This window comes from Podarcis vaucheri (assembly GCF_965113315.1).
Source record: "Podarcis vaucheri genome assembly, chromosome: 10".
NCBI lineage: Eukaryota > Metazoa > Chordata > Lepidosauria > Squamata > Lacertidae > Podarcis > Podarcis vaucheri.
The window spans coordinates 32,158,957-32,172,577 of record NC_138748.1 but is presented as its reverse complement, the minus strand read 5'-3'; the positions used below and the strand labels follow the sequence as shown (position 1 = coordinate 32,172,577).

The 13,621-nt window shown below is 38.8% G+C and overlaps 1 protein-coding gene across 10 annotated transcripts in view; it reads left to right on the top strand.

Annotated features, from left to right (window-relative positions):
* OSBPL8 (oxysterol binding protein like 8) overlaps positions 1–13,621 on the top strand; it is a 72,840-nt gene that overhangs the window by 37,798 nt on the left and 21,421 nt on the right. For 3 of the 10 annotated variants that reach the window (XM_082241084.1, XM_082241086.1, XM_082241093.1), the window contains exons 5-11: positions 3,831–3,901; positions 4,549–4,575; positions 6,197–6,292; positions 8,166–8,267; positions 9,415–9,618; positions 11,483–11,567; positions 12,355–12,523. In XM_082241084.1, the coding sequence (XP_082097210.1) occupies positions 3,831–3,901; positions 4,549–4,575; positions 6,197–6,292; positions 8,166–8,267; positions 9,415–9,618; positions 11,483–11,567; positions 12,355–12,523 (754 nt within the window). Of the gene's footprint in view, positions 1–1,150; positions 1,591–3,830; positions 3,902–4,548; positions 4,576–5,388; positions 5,872–6,196; positions 6,293–8,165; positions 8,268–9,414; positions 9,619–11,482; positions 11,568–12,354; positions 12,524–13,621 lie in introns of those variants that run through there. The other 7 variants (XM_082241088.1, XM_082241089.1, XM_082241091.1 and 4 more) reach the window with 5 other exon arrangements.

Here is a 13,621-nt window from a genome sequence, read left to right as displayed (position 1 = left end):
AGCAGGGTAAAAATATAGTAAATTAAATTAATATATTTTTATTGTATAGCTTAAACCTGACAGTTGCCAGATTTAAACGGATTTTTTTTTTAAAAAAAAAGTCTGTTATATGGTACAAATAGTTGGATCCAAGTCATTTCTGTTTTGTTAGTCAATGAGATTAAATAGTTTGAAATCTTAAGAATTTTCTTGATCCCCCCCCCAACTGAACAAGCTTTTAGATTTCTTGCTATATTTCATTTCGTGAATTCAGGCAAAAATGATGGCTTAAAAAAACAACCTTGGATCTCAGCTATAGAATATCTGTTGGTTTTTTTAATGACTCATCAAAGGAAGGAGAAATTGACTTGAAAGGGGATTTTTTGAATTAAAAATGTTGTATAAAGTTAGACATTTCGAATGGAAAGCAGGCAAAACTGACCACCTAACTAATTTGCATGATGAGCAAGTGAAGCAGTCAAATGCTTGCAAAATTGTGAATGAAATTTAATTTTAAGTGTAAATTCTGTTTCAATTGTTTCCATCAAAAGAGTTAGCCTGTGGTTTCTGAAGATAACATTTTTACTTATATTTATCGAGTATTGTTGTTGTATAGTGTTGAGCAAATACCACAGCTTATATTTAAACATGTTGAAAACATGTTAAACTATTTAATGAAAAAAGTGACCCCCTTTCTCTGGAGTTGTTAATTATGTTAAAAAGCAAAGTCATCAATAAACACTTTACTCTTTTTTGATACTTGTTACTCTGTGCTAAATTCTGGAAATTGCTGACGGAAGTTCTGACTCCTGTATCAGAAATTATTTTGGCAAGGGTCTATTTGGTGGTATTGCTTAAATGATATGAGTTAGTGCCTGCCTTCTAAAATGTACCCTAATACTGCATTCAGAAGCAGTGCTTTTTCTTTCAGAGCCATTTATGTGAGTTCTTGCTGGCTAATGCTATTTAATCCACAATAAAAAGTACTGAAAATAAATGGGTTTCCATTTAATGGAAATTCCTTCTCTGATTCCTTCTCTTAATTTTCTTGAGTGAATTTGAGAAGTATACTCATAATTGTTCTGTGTGCAATAAAATAGAGCTTGAATGATTAGGCAGCCAAGGAATTTCTTGAATAACTCCTCCATTCTGATGTACTTTGTCATGACAGTTGTCTGGTGCCTGCAAAACAATGAAGAGTAACAGCTTGTCTCGGGGCATGCTGACTGAAATATGACATGTTATTGATGGAGGAATGGTAGCAGCTTGGATTGAATTCATAAACATCTCTTAGCTTGGTTACAAAGTTCAACAGCCCCTGGCATCTCTCCTAGTTCAAAGTGTGCACATGGCACTTGATCTTTGTGGGTCTTGCATGCTGCTAATCTGAATGTGAAGGGAAAAGACTTTCTGCAACGTTCTTATTCCCGTCATCCTTCTGAATGAAAATAATCATTATACAGAGCATCTAACTCATGAAGGCAGAAGGTCCACAGCGACGTAGGTTTTCTTCATGTGCTGGAGTTTCGCTGCCTCCACGGGCTGATGGTCGGAAACTTGTCCGGAATGCTTCATTCGGAGGATACAATGCACTTTCACCAGTCTTTCGAGGTTTGTTTTGTCTCACTTTTTAATGTTCTCATGAAAATATTTCTTGTAAAAGCTTCTACAAATACAATTTTTTTTTTTTAAAAAAAGAAATTTTCTAAGCTGAAAAAGCACCTGGATTCATGTTGAATAAAATAAAATGAGATTTGGAAATAATGATTCATGGTTGGCATGTGTTCTCGGGCAGCGCTTTCTTTAAGTTCAGCATTAAGAACGGAGTGCCTCATTGTAGATTGCGTGTGATTGTATATGATGATGATGATGATATTATATAATGAGAATGATACTTGACTGAATATGGGTGGTGTTTTTCTTACCTGCAATTTAAGAGAATTTTCAACATACTGGAATCTACAACCAAATGATTTTCAAGTAAACGGAACATGGCTTCTAATTAGGTGCAGGTCCTTTTGAAATCTGGAGTAGACAACATAGCAGGACTTTTGACTGTTAGAAGTAATCTTAAAATGTAAAATTTGAGGCCATGTTAATCAGTGTTGTGTGCTTTAATCCTTACATTCCTTAATAATAACTTGGAAATACTCATGTTATATATCTAGTTTGCATTGGTTCTAATGGACTTGATCAGTCTTGAAAATGCACAATTGCAAACTTCAAGCTAATTTCATTTTAATGTACCTATTAGTTGTCTACCTCTTCTTTTGTAGTTAGTAGTTTCAACAAAAACATGATGTGAATCCCCTGGAAACTAGAAATAATGCTCCCTCTTTTCATGTTTTTTTGTGTAAGTAATAAACGTTTATACAACAAAACAAAGGACAAGTAGATTTGCTGTACTTGTATAACTGCAGCTTCAGTCACTTATTGCAGAGTTCTGAATGTAACCACAACATCGCATGTTTCCTTTTCATAGTTTGGTTTTCAGGATATCTAAACCAAGCCAGTAAGTTGCATAACAACTCTTGTAAGAAAGTATGTTGTTATTTTTACTGAGTTTTTGCCATATCTTACTAAAAGTCCAGTTTGGCATTTAGATGACAAAGTGAGATGTATGTGTGCTAGTTCTCAAATTCAAGACAGTGTAGTTAACTTAGGTACTGCAAACCTACCTTAATTATAGCCTTTTACATGAATTATCTGGGCGAGGGAAACACAATATCTGTCATTATGTATTTCATGCTGTTGAATATGTCAGTAGTTGGCATATGATTCACATTCCTTCTTTCTTTTTTAAAACCAGTTTATGTGCGTGTAACTTGCTCACTGACTTTGTATGAAGAGTAGAGCACCCTAGACATTAATTGTGGTGTCATGAGCCCCATTCTCTAGACGTATCACAAGGTACATGAATGCTTGGAGCAGTAAGATGTTGCGCACTGGCCCTTGCCCCTTGGCCATACAAATGTCCCAAGAAAGGCTGTGCATGTAGAAGTTGCTGCCAAATCTCAGTTAATCCCAAATTGTTCTAGGGAGTTTTCCAAGTTCCTGGTAAGTTTACCAGGAAGATAACATTTGAAATTCCTGAGGAATTTCTGATTAAGATAAGTGAATTCACTTGCCGCTTTGAAGAATGTAGTTACTCCAATCTGCCTTTATTAACGCAATGAGTTGAAACGGCTTGTTAGCACTACTCTCCTTACTTGGCTTTGCGCAAGCTCTGCTTCATTCTGTTTTATGCTCCATTGATTAGTTCACATCCCTGGATGTGTGTGGTGGTATGGTGTGAATATGATAATGCCTAATCCTAGTGGCTTACTCGATCATGAATTTATTATTAGATTCCACTTCCATCTTATTTTTCTGATGCCTGATGAGAAGGCTTTGCATTGTTGGAACTGCTGTAACCTGGGGATGGGCTGGCAAGCCAGTTCTCCTATGGACTGAAACTCTCTGTGCTTATCTATATTGTGCTACGTGCTACTAGTACTGTAGTTGGATATTTTCATATAACTGAGTAACTGAGGTACCTCTGAATGCCTGGAAGGTAAAATACAAATGTATTAAATTGGGACAGGGTTGATAACTACCATTCATGCTTTGAACTTTGTAGGTTGGGAACATAACCACTTTTGGACCCTAGGTCTCACACAACATGGCTTTAATATTAAACAAAAAAAATCCTAGTTGTAAAGGAATTACAGAAACATTTGGTGAACAAATGGTGACATATACACCATGTCCCTAAGTATATTTGGTCAGAGTTTTAATAGCTTTGTCTTATTTAGGATTAATGGCAAATGGGATACACTGATTTTTTGCAACCATTTCAATTTCTCTTCAAGGTTTTGACAGAGGGAAGGATGATGCCTCACAAAGTAAAGATGATTCTACGCAATCAATGTCAAAAAGCAAGGTGAGCACCTTAACCTTCAGACGGCATAGTTCAGTTTGATGCAAATAATAATAATAATAATAATAATAATAATAATAATAATAATAAATTTATTATTTATACCCTGCCCATCTGGCTGGGCCTCCCCAGCCACTCTGGGCGGCTTCCATAAAAACCAAAAATACAGTAAAGTGAGCTTGGATACGTAGTTGCAATTAATTTAATCTTTTCCCTACCTATCTCATTTGTGGCTTATTGTAAATAGTAAGGTGAATTATGTTTATCTGTAATCTTTGGTTATAGCACAAAAGCAAGCACTAATATTTGTTTTTAAAGCCGGTTTGTGAAAAAAAGTGAGGGCTGCTCAGGAGATGCAGTGGGCCTCAGGAGATGCAGTGGGTGAATTTTATTAGCTACTCGGTTAAGTATGAGGCATATTATTTTAGATGAACTAGCCATAGCTGGCAGTAGGCATTGGAGCCTCCAGTGACAAGGCAGAATCCACAAGTAAACCTGCAATTTATGTGCATTTCACTTGTGTTCATTCAGCTTTACATGCATGTCAATTAAAAAATAGAAGGGGGTTGGGGTTCTGGGGAAAATGACTTTGGCAATCCTCTCTGCCGTTGAATCCAATGAATTTTGACTATACATGATTTTGGTTTTAGGCGCAATCCCCAGAACATAGCCCCCAGGTAAGTTGCGGGTTCTACTGTACTACATGCTATATGTTTTATGGTGAGTGCAACTCACACTTGAACAAGATACAAACTACCAAGCCATAGAACCCTTCTCAGGGTTCAGGCTTGGTTTTTGGCTCCCATCCAGACCACCCACTCGTCCCGTCCCCCCAGGCACAAGTTCAGCTTCTGAACAGCTTCATCTGCTTCTGTTGGGAAAGATATAGAGCAGAGTGCCTTGATGATGACTCATCCAGAATCCTTTGATGATGGCACCCAATGACTTCACTTAGGTGTTAAACAACATGGAAGACAGAATTGATCCCCACAATATAATTCCCATGGGAACAAACAGAAATTCCCCAGAGCGGTTCTCTAAACTTGGGCCATCAAATAGGGACAGAACCACAGTAATACACTGCCTCCAACTTCTGTTGAATGGAGCCAGTCCATGAGGATACCATGGTCAATTGTATGAAAAGCCATTGAGAGCTCAAGGAGAATCAACAAGGTTGGAGTTCCTCTCCTCATAGAAATAAAAAGCCAAGGTGACCAAAGCTTTCACTGTGCCAATCCAGGTTAAGAAAGTATGTACTTTCGTATGTGTACATGTGACTGAGCTTGGTGGATTAGAGTTTTTGTCTCATTTTCTTGAGATTGGTGGGTGTTTATGTGTGTGCCCTCCCTCCCTCCCTCCCTCCCTCCCTCCCTCCCTTCCTCTGTCTGTCTCTGAAAACTGAGTAAAATAGTTTTTTTTTGGGGGGGTAGCCTTAATTTTAGCCAGCAGATTTGGCTGGTTCCTGGGCATCTCAGTATTAAACAATTTGTGTCAATAAAACGTGTTTTGCTATACAGGGTAACAAATGCCTTGTAACTCATCCAAAGTTTATTTTTAGTACAAGATGCTGAGACGTTCCTAATGAGTTAACTTGGTTATATTATCAACCAATGTTGAGTGATGATAGACTGCTAGAATAGCTCTGCAACTCTGCAGGGTTCATCCGTCATTCTCAACCAGCCCGTTCCCCCCCCCCCCCGGCCAAGCTATTGGGTGGCACATGCAGAGAAACCATTTTTAGAACTTTCAAGGCAGGATAAATAAAAGCCATGTGATGCCACAGCAGCACGTTTAATAAAGAAATATTTTCAGTAGTAAAGGCACTTAAGTGAGGTGAAGTTATGGATCTCTAGAATTAGGGTGTTTTGGGGAAAGCAGGCTGTAATAATGTATTTGAATAACACCGATATAACAGATTCAGGGAGCAGATCTTAGTCTGGAGAAATTCCATGTTTTCCTTGAGGGGCCAGGGGGTAAGTAAGTGCGTAGGTGGCACTGGACAAGAAAAGCTATTTGTGTTTGCATGTGTAAAGCTCAGTGGACAATGCCAAGTTTTTGACTCCTTTCTTCAAACTGGGTTATTGTTAAATGATATGACAGAAGAAGCCAACGTTTTGAAGTACCACACGAAGGATTCATTTACAAGCTCTTTCTATGCCTTGATTAAATGAAGCGACATAAAGGGAGCAAGCAGCAATCTGAAAAACTTGTGGCTTCTATGTTTCGCTTGAAGTTTGACTGAACAGCAACTGCTCTAATCCTTCATTAATTATTTCCTTGTGTTATGTATATTTTCAGTCAGAATCTAAGCTTTATAATGGCTCTGAGAAGGACATCACTGCCTCCTCCCCCAGCTCCTCTACTACCAAGCTCACAAAGAAGGAGTCTCTTAAGGTGAGTTGCTTTCCAGAATAGAAAACCTGCCATCTCCAGCCTTTTGGCTATGGAATACGACACCTTTCAGTGGCCTCAGAAGATAAATGTGAGATACACAATAACTTTAAAGAAATGATAGAACATTCCAAGATGTGCTACTGTTACGTCAACCAATGTCGTAATTTTCTCCAGAATTCACTGTGTTTTTCTAGCCCCAACATAGCCCTCTAGTTCTAGAGTGTGGGAGAGGACACAAAAGAAGCTAAATTACTTTTTGCCCTCTGCAGGTCTGGTTCTCATTGAGTTTGTAAGCCTGTTTATGGGCTCACTTTCATGCACGTATTATTCAACCTTATTAACTCCCACCTGTGGTCTAAAATGGTGTAGCCCAGACATGACTTCATCACCTTTGTAAAAACTAGGCTACAGATAAAGTATATATGGTGTGCTGGTTGTTACTGCTAGGGATGCACAGAAGCTGTCCACCACTTTGAACGTGGCATGACTTGTTTCTGCTGGAAATATTAAATGTGTTACCAGCCCATTACTACTTTGCTGAGTGAGAAGCGTTCCATGGGTTCTTCCACCCCACTGCCTCTCATATTATTTTATTTATTTATTATATAACATATTTATATCCTGCCAAGTTGAAATTCAAGGCGGCTTACAACATTTAAAAATACCAGTCATAGAATAAAGAATAATAAAAACAAACTGCTTAAAAAACAATACTTAAAATGCACCACTATATATCTACAACCAGCAATTAAAATTTGAACTGGCAGCAGCAGCCCAGTCATCAGCATCGTCCGCATCTTAGTTTCCAAATGCATAAAGCCTTTACTGCAAAAGTAAATTGTTGCTTCCTTGCCTGTACAGAAACAGGAGCCAAGCCAAGCTACACTGATCGGATCAGGAAGAAGAAACTTTGTTTGCTGATTCTCTGTCCACAGCACTGCTGAGGACCAAAGATTCCAATAAGCAAGCAAATAAGATCCACGAGGCTCTTGCTAGGCAGAGTAGAGACTCTAATGTTGTGCTTAGCCTGATAATATGCTGGGTGTCTATTCTGCCATGTGGATCTTATGAGGGGGAAAGAAACATTTTTGCTTATCAGATCTGTCAGGAAGCTGGTCTCTATTCTTCCTAGCAAGAGGTGAGGTGTGTGCCTTAAACCAACCTGCATAACAAAAACAAGAGCAAATCCACTGGATATTTGCTGATCAGAATCTCCCTGCCTTGGCAGGGAAGCTTACTGCTATGCTGGGTCTGTCTTGCGCCTTACAGATTGTGCAGGCAGAAAGCAGCTTTTACTTCAAAGTAAAGCCTTTTACTCTGCAACACCAGCTGGGAGGCGGCATGGGCTTATGCCTTGCAGATTGGGCAGGCAAAAAACCTGGCCATTGACTTTGCAGTAAAGTGTTGCTTCCTGCCTGCAAGCTGGGCAGTGCATTCTCAATATATTACAGGGTAAAAAAATATGAAACATTTATTGCGGTCTGGAGTTCATAGTAGTAAGAGACAAAATATCAATATATCATAACCCACCCCTACTTCAAGTCTCCAGATGTTGCTGAACTCCCATCATCCCTGACCACTGGCCATGCTGGCTGGCTGGGGCTGATGGGGGCTGTAGAGTTAATATCTGAAGGGTCTCAGGTTCCCCATTCCTGCTTTATATGAAATTAGTTTGAAGGCAATATTATGTAATGCCACTTCTTCTGATAGATAAACAGCTGTCCTAAAACTGTTTCGTTTCGTTTTCTTCATACTACTGTGGATTGAACTAAGCATGTTGCAGTTTGTTTTGACCTTTGCATTTGTGGCTCCACGACTTCCATTTTCTTAAATTTCTTACCCTCTGAATTTATTGTTCGTTCATTATTTACAGGTTCAAAAGAAAAATTACAGGGAAGAAAAGAAAAGAGCCACAAAAGAACTACTTAGCACAATCACAGACCCATCAGTCATTGTTATGGCTGACTGGCTGAAGGTCAGGAATTATGTGTAATATTGAGTGAAAGTTGTAGCTGTTGTTTATTTGTCAGAATGTAAAAGAATTCAGATCCTAGTTGGTTGCTGATTGATGTTTACCACTAGGATTAATTATATCCCAGAGGCTCAGTACTTGATGCATAGGGAACCAATGGGGATACCTTGCCACTGCTTTACAGTGGTTGCCATGGCTACATCTGTCTGCAGTGACTAATTGAATTGGTGATCACTTTATATTCAATACAATGTGAATTATGAGTGATTCCTCTGGAAACGGGAAACTGTTACTTTAAAACAGATTCCTTCTTGCAGACTCACCAAGCCACATTTCATACATGATAGCATAAAGCTCTGGGAGTTTCAAATGTGTGAATTTCAATGATGATATGAATAGCTCCAGGAAGAGGACGTAAAAGTAGCACGGGTATCAAATAATCTAAGCTGCTTAATGTCAGTGTGTTTCTTGCACGTCACAGGAGAATTAAATTACTTCTGCTGATCAATAAAATATTCCACCTGAACTTGTTGTTTGTACCTTGTTTTCCTGTATTGGCTAAAGTGTAAGGGCTGTTAACATACTACTTTTTTTCATTGATTGATTACATTTGTATCCTGCTGTTCTCAAAGGCAATGTTTTATCCTCACAAACCCATGAAAGTTAAATTAGGTTGAAAGAGTGTGATTTGTTCAAGGCTACAAAGTGATCTTCGTTTCTGATTAGGGATTTGAACTTGCATTTCATATTTCAAGTACATTCCCTAACCGGTAGGCTCTACTGGTGTCTGTTGAGACATATTCTGCAGGCATGGGAATCATCCCAAGTTTCTGTATTTATTTACATATGTAAAATAACTTCTGACATAGTAAATTGGTTTTCATTTTAAAGGAATACTGCCTGCATGGTGCAGTTGATATCCTTTGGTAATTTGATTTACTAGTTACGCTCAATTAACAGTATACAAACATTAAGATGTGTTGTGCCTATAAGTATTTGCGTGAGATTTGAATAACTCTTATTCATTTTTGCAATTCTGAACTGGTTGTGTATATTGTAAGAAGGGTCTTACTGCTTGGCCAGGAGGGATTGGGACTGAAATGTACTTAAAATGTACTTAAAATTAAAAGCCTCTCTTTTTTCTGTTAAGATTCGAGGTACACTGAAAAGCTGGACCAAACTTTGGTGTGTGTTGAAACCTGGAGTACTGCTTATTTACAAAACTCCCAAAAATGGCCAGTGGGTGGGAACAGTACTTCTGAACGCTTGTGAACTCATTGAGCGGCCTTCAAAAAAGGATGGATTTTGTTTCAAGCTTTTCCATCCTTTGGAGCAATCCATCTGGGCTGTTAAGGTAAGTGAATATGTATTCTTAATGCAGGTGGCGTTGAATAGAACATTACACCAATGACACATTAAACCTATCTGCACTGTTAAATATTAATGCTCTCAGTGTGCTTTCAGTTGTCAGCTCAGCTATCCCTTTGCTAAATTTGCTTGATTTTCTGACATCCCAAGGCCCTGAGTAGTGTGGTTGCATTGGAGAAGTATTGGCCTTTTGCATAATCCTGTGTGGTCTTTATAGTGAAAGCAGCCACTAATCATAATCTTTGCCCATATAAAATGTGCACAGTAATGCTGTGTAACAGCTCCTGAATCCCTAATGGTACCTATTTTATTATCTTGTAGGCATTAGGATAATATATTTTCATTCTCTCAGGCCTTTTAATGATTTGTGCTTTAAAATCGTATTGGGAAGATTCTCTTTTAAAACATCAAAAATTGCCACATTTTTACTTTGCTGTTTTAAGTTCCTATTTTAGCCTGTGTATTGTGAGAATTACGTTTGTTACTTTTTATTGGTCTTATGTATATTTGTATTCTTTTGCTTAAAATTACATTGTAAACTTACTGGGATTACCAAGAGGTTATATAAGAGAGGTTGGATCCAACAGGAGGATAGAAGATTGTACCTGGAGAGCACAAAGTGCCTCCATATCCCACCTAGAGTCCACTTAAAAATGGGTTAGCAGCAGAAATCAGCCCAGGATATTAGGAACAAAGGCATCACCTGAATGGCATGTACCTCCATCCCCAAGACAACCAAAAAGGGCCCAATCCATTTGTGGATGGATCTCTTGTGAGAATCCATAATTACACTTAATGATGCTTGGATCTCTTGATACACGAGGCAGTATAACTTCTATGCCTTTTGGCTCTGCTACTGAATATTCTGAATGCTAACCAGTAAACCTAACCAAAATGTTTGGGTGGTTGGCTGGGCAGCTCCCTTATGAGGAAAGGTTGACTTCACACAGCGTATCATTAACTATGGAACTTGCTTCTACAGGATGAAGTGATGGTCATCAATTTAGATGGTTTTTAATGAAGATTTAATTAATTAATTAATTAATTAATTAATTAATGAGAAGGCTGTCAATAGCTACATGATGGCTGTGTTCCACCTCCACTGCCAGACGCAGCAGTGGTTGGGAGTCGCAGGTGGGGCAGCATGCTCTTGGGCTCGGGTCCTGCCTGTGTGCTCCCCACAGGTAGCTGGATTACCACTTTGAGAATAGGATACTAGATTAGACGGCCCTTGGCCTGATCCACAGACTCTTCTTATGTACTAAGTTGTAGCGTACTCTGTCCACCCCCTCTTGTTTATCTACACACATTTGGGAGTCCATGAGCTTCAAATGAGGATCATTCCAACTCTCCAGACCGAAATGTGTGACGTTTTTCTTGTAGCTGAGCTACCTTCCCATTTCTCAACAGTGATTGAAGAAAGGAAGTGTACAGATGGTGTTGGCTGTGCCTTTCTTCTTTGCCAGCTGCATGTTCTACTTAAATGTATTCTTGCTGTCATTTCTTTCTTGCTTCCCACCCCAACATGAATGAGTAATTCATGTTTTTAATGCCACCAATATTTTGGCCTCTACAATGTTTTTTTCTTAAAAAATAATAATAATACAGGAGTGAGTGGGAGAAGCACCTGGAAATTTTTGTTCTAAAGACCTTTTAAGAGGAGGGGGATACAAAATAGGGGATATTTTTAAAATTAATCTGAAGAGCAGATTCCAGTGAAGTATGACCATTGGTCACATAGAGTTATTGCAATAGCAATTGCTGATTGACAGAGAATCCTAGCTATTTCATTAAAATTGTGCCTTCAAATTAATCTAAAACTATTCCATCTATATTGTTTGTATTTTAAGGGTCCTAAAGGTGAAGCGGTTGGATCCATAACACAACCATTACCCAGCAGCTACTTGATCATCCGAGCAGCTTCAGAATCAGATGGTAAATAAAAGCACATTCTGTAAATAACATTTTCTCCAAAGGGTAACACAGTAAATCCTAATGTGATTGAACAGTTTCAGGAAATATTTTTTTACCAGCAACACCATGTGTAGCCCAGATGTTTTTTGTCCCCAGATTTTTTTCTCAAAATATTCACAGTAGGATAAATGTGGATTAAAAAATATGAAAACCAGAGTTTGGTAATACAAAGACAGTGCAATATAGGTACAGCTTCCCTGCAGAAGACTTTGGCCTTATAAGACTTATAAGGCACAGCTGGTCGAATGTACATGACTCATTGATTCTGTGGCTATATATTCAGACTCCCCCACCTGTGCAGTGAGACTTCCTCTTCTCCCACCTCTGCTCCATAGGGTATTTTTGCGGGGAGGGGAACCTTGAGAACAGATGGGAGAGGGGGTGTGCAGAAAGAGAAGAGGGAGAGGAACGCCTTGTGCTAACGGGGGAAGACTTTTTTGGATACAGACCGAAGTTCAGTGCCTTTCCCACACCAGTATATCAGAAGCTACTGGTGCTGCAGTCCCAAGCATACATGAATAAAAACATGTCCTATTGAAGTAAATGAGACTTAACCAAAAATATGGTTCGAATCTGGCTATGTGTTGAAAGAGCACAGATAATCATTTCTGGTCTTAAGAGGTCAGATATAAAATCCTAGTTCTGCGCTTTAAAGGTACATCCATATGAAATGCAGATCTAGCATACTGTTCAAATGGTGAACTCAATAACATAGGGTATTATACTAACCAAAAATATGTATTTTTAGGTAGGTGTTGGATGGATGCATTGGAGCTGGCTTTGAAGTGTTCAGGTTTGCTCAAGCGCACAATGATTAGAGAAGGTAAAGAGCATGAAGTGACCTTAACAGATGGTGCACACGTGTCTTTCTATGGTCTGCTACGTGCAAACAACGTGCATAGTAGTGAAAGCTTCCCGTAAGTTGTTCAGATTTATAACCTTTATTGTGGTGGGGGTGGGGGTCATGAAGCCTGTTCCAAGGTTACATTCTTACTGTCGTTTAAATAGTTTTCCAATGTTTTCTTTTATTGGTTACTTTTTTCACTGTCTTGGCAAACCTGCTGCTTGCTATAATTACTGAAAATATCACTAGAATTTTAAAATAAGCACACAAGAGGCACATGGTATGAAAATAATGGTATCTAAAAGTAACTTTTTAGTTTCTTTATATATTCACATGTTAACCTGTTGAGTACAGATATGCTTAAGGATGCAATTGTGTTCTTATATGTGCTAGTTTATGGTTGTGGAAGGACGTTTTTATCCTTCCCTTTTTCTTTTACACCATCCACCTCATAGTCTTCTCATAGGCTGGTGAAGACCTATGCTAGAGGGCAGTGTTCGAAACTCCCATTGTTCTGGGCGCATTTTGTGACGGGGAAGTTCATTAATGCTCAAGCAGTTTCTGAGCTCTGGGTGCAGTACTGCGCCTAAGATTTTGGATTAACACTGCAGAGTGAAAAGAAAGGAGGACCTTTTTCTGCCTCCCCACTTCCAGCTACCCTCTGAAGACTGGAGAAGAGACCCTCTTTAAGAATATTAGGGGCAGGGGAAGGTTACAAGACCATGTAAAAAATGAACAGAATATTTTAGCTGCAGTTCATTCATTTTCAGCTTTGTATTTTTATTTTTTAAAAAATGTGCCTAGACATTCCGTTGTTGCACCCATAAGCTAGGTTTAAGGTGCTTCCATATCTCAGTTTCTAACACTGCTAGAGGGTCCATGTAGACAAGGTAGATGGGCAAATGAATGACTTAAAAGCTGCCTCCGGCCCTGCACCCTTCAATAATGTTACAATTCTTTTTTTGCTGTTCCCTGCAAACACAATAATGATTTCCTTAACCCCCCCCCAAAAAAAACAATTATCAATATAGAACTGACTTGTAGGGGGACCTGGGAAATAGAATTTCCTGGCCATTTCCATCATACCTTGAGGCTATACAGGTAGCCCCCAGTTTACACAGGGGTTACGTACTGAGGCATCACACACGTTGGTGAAATCGTGTATATTTGA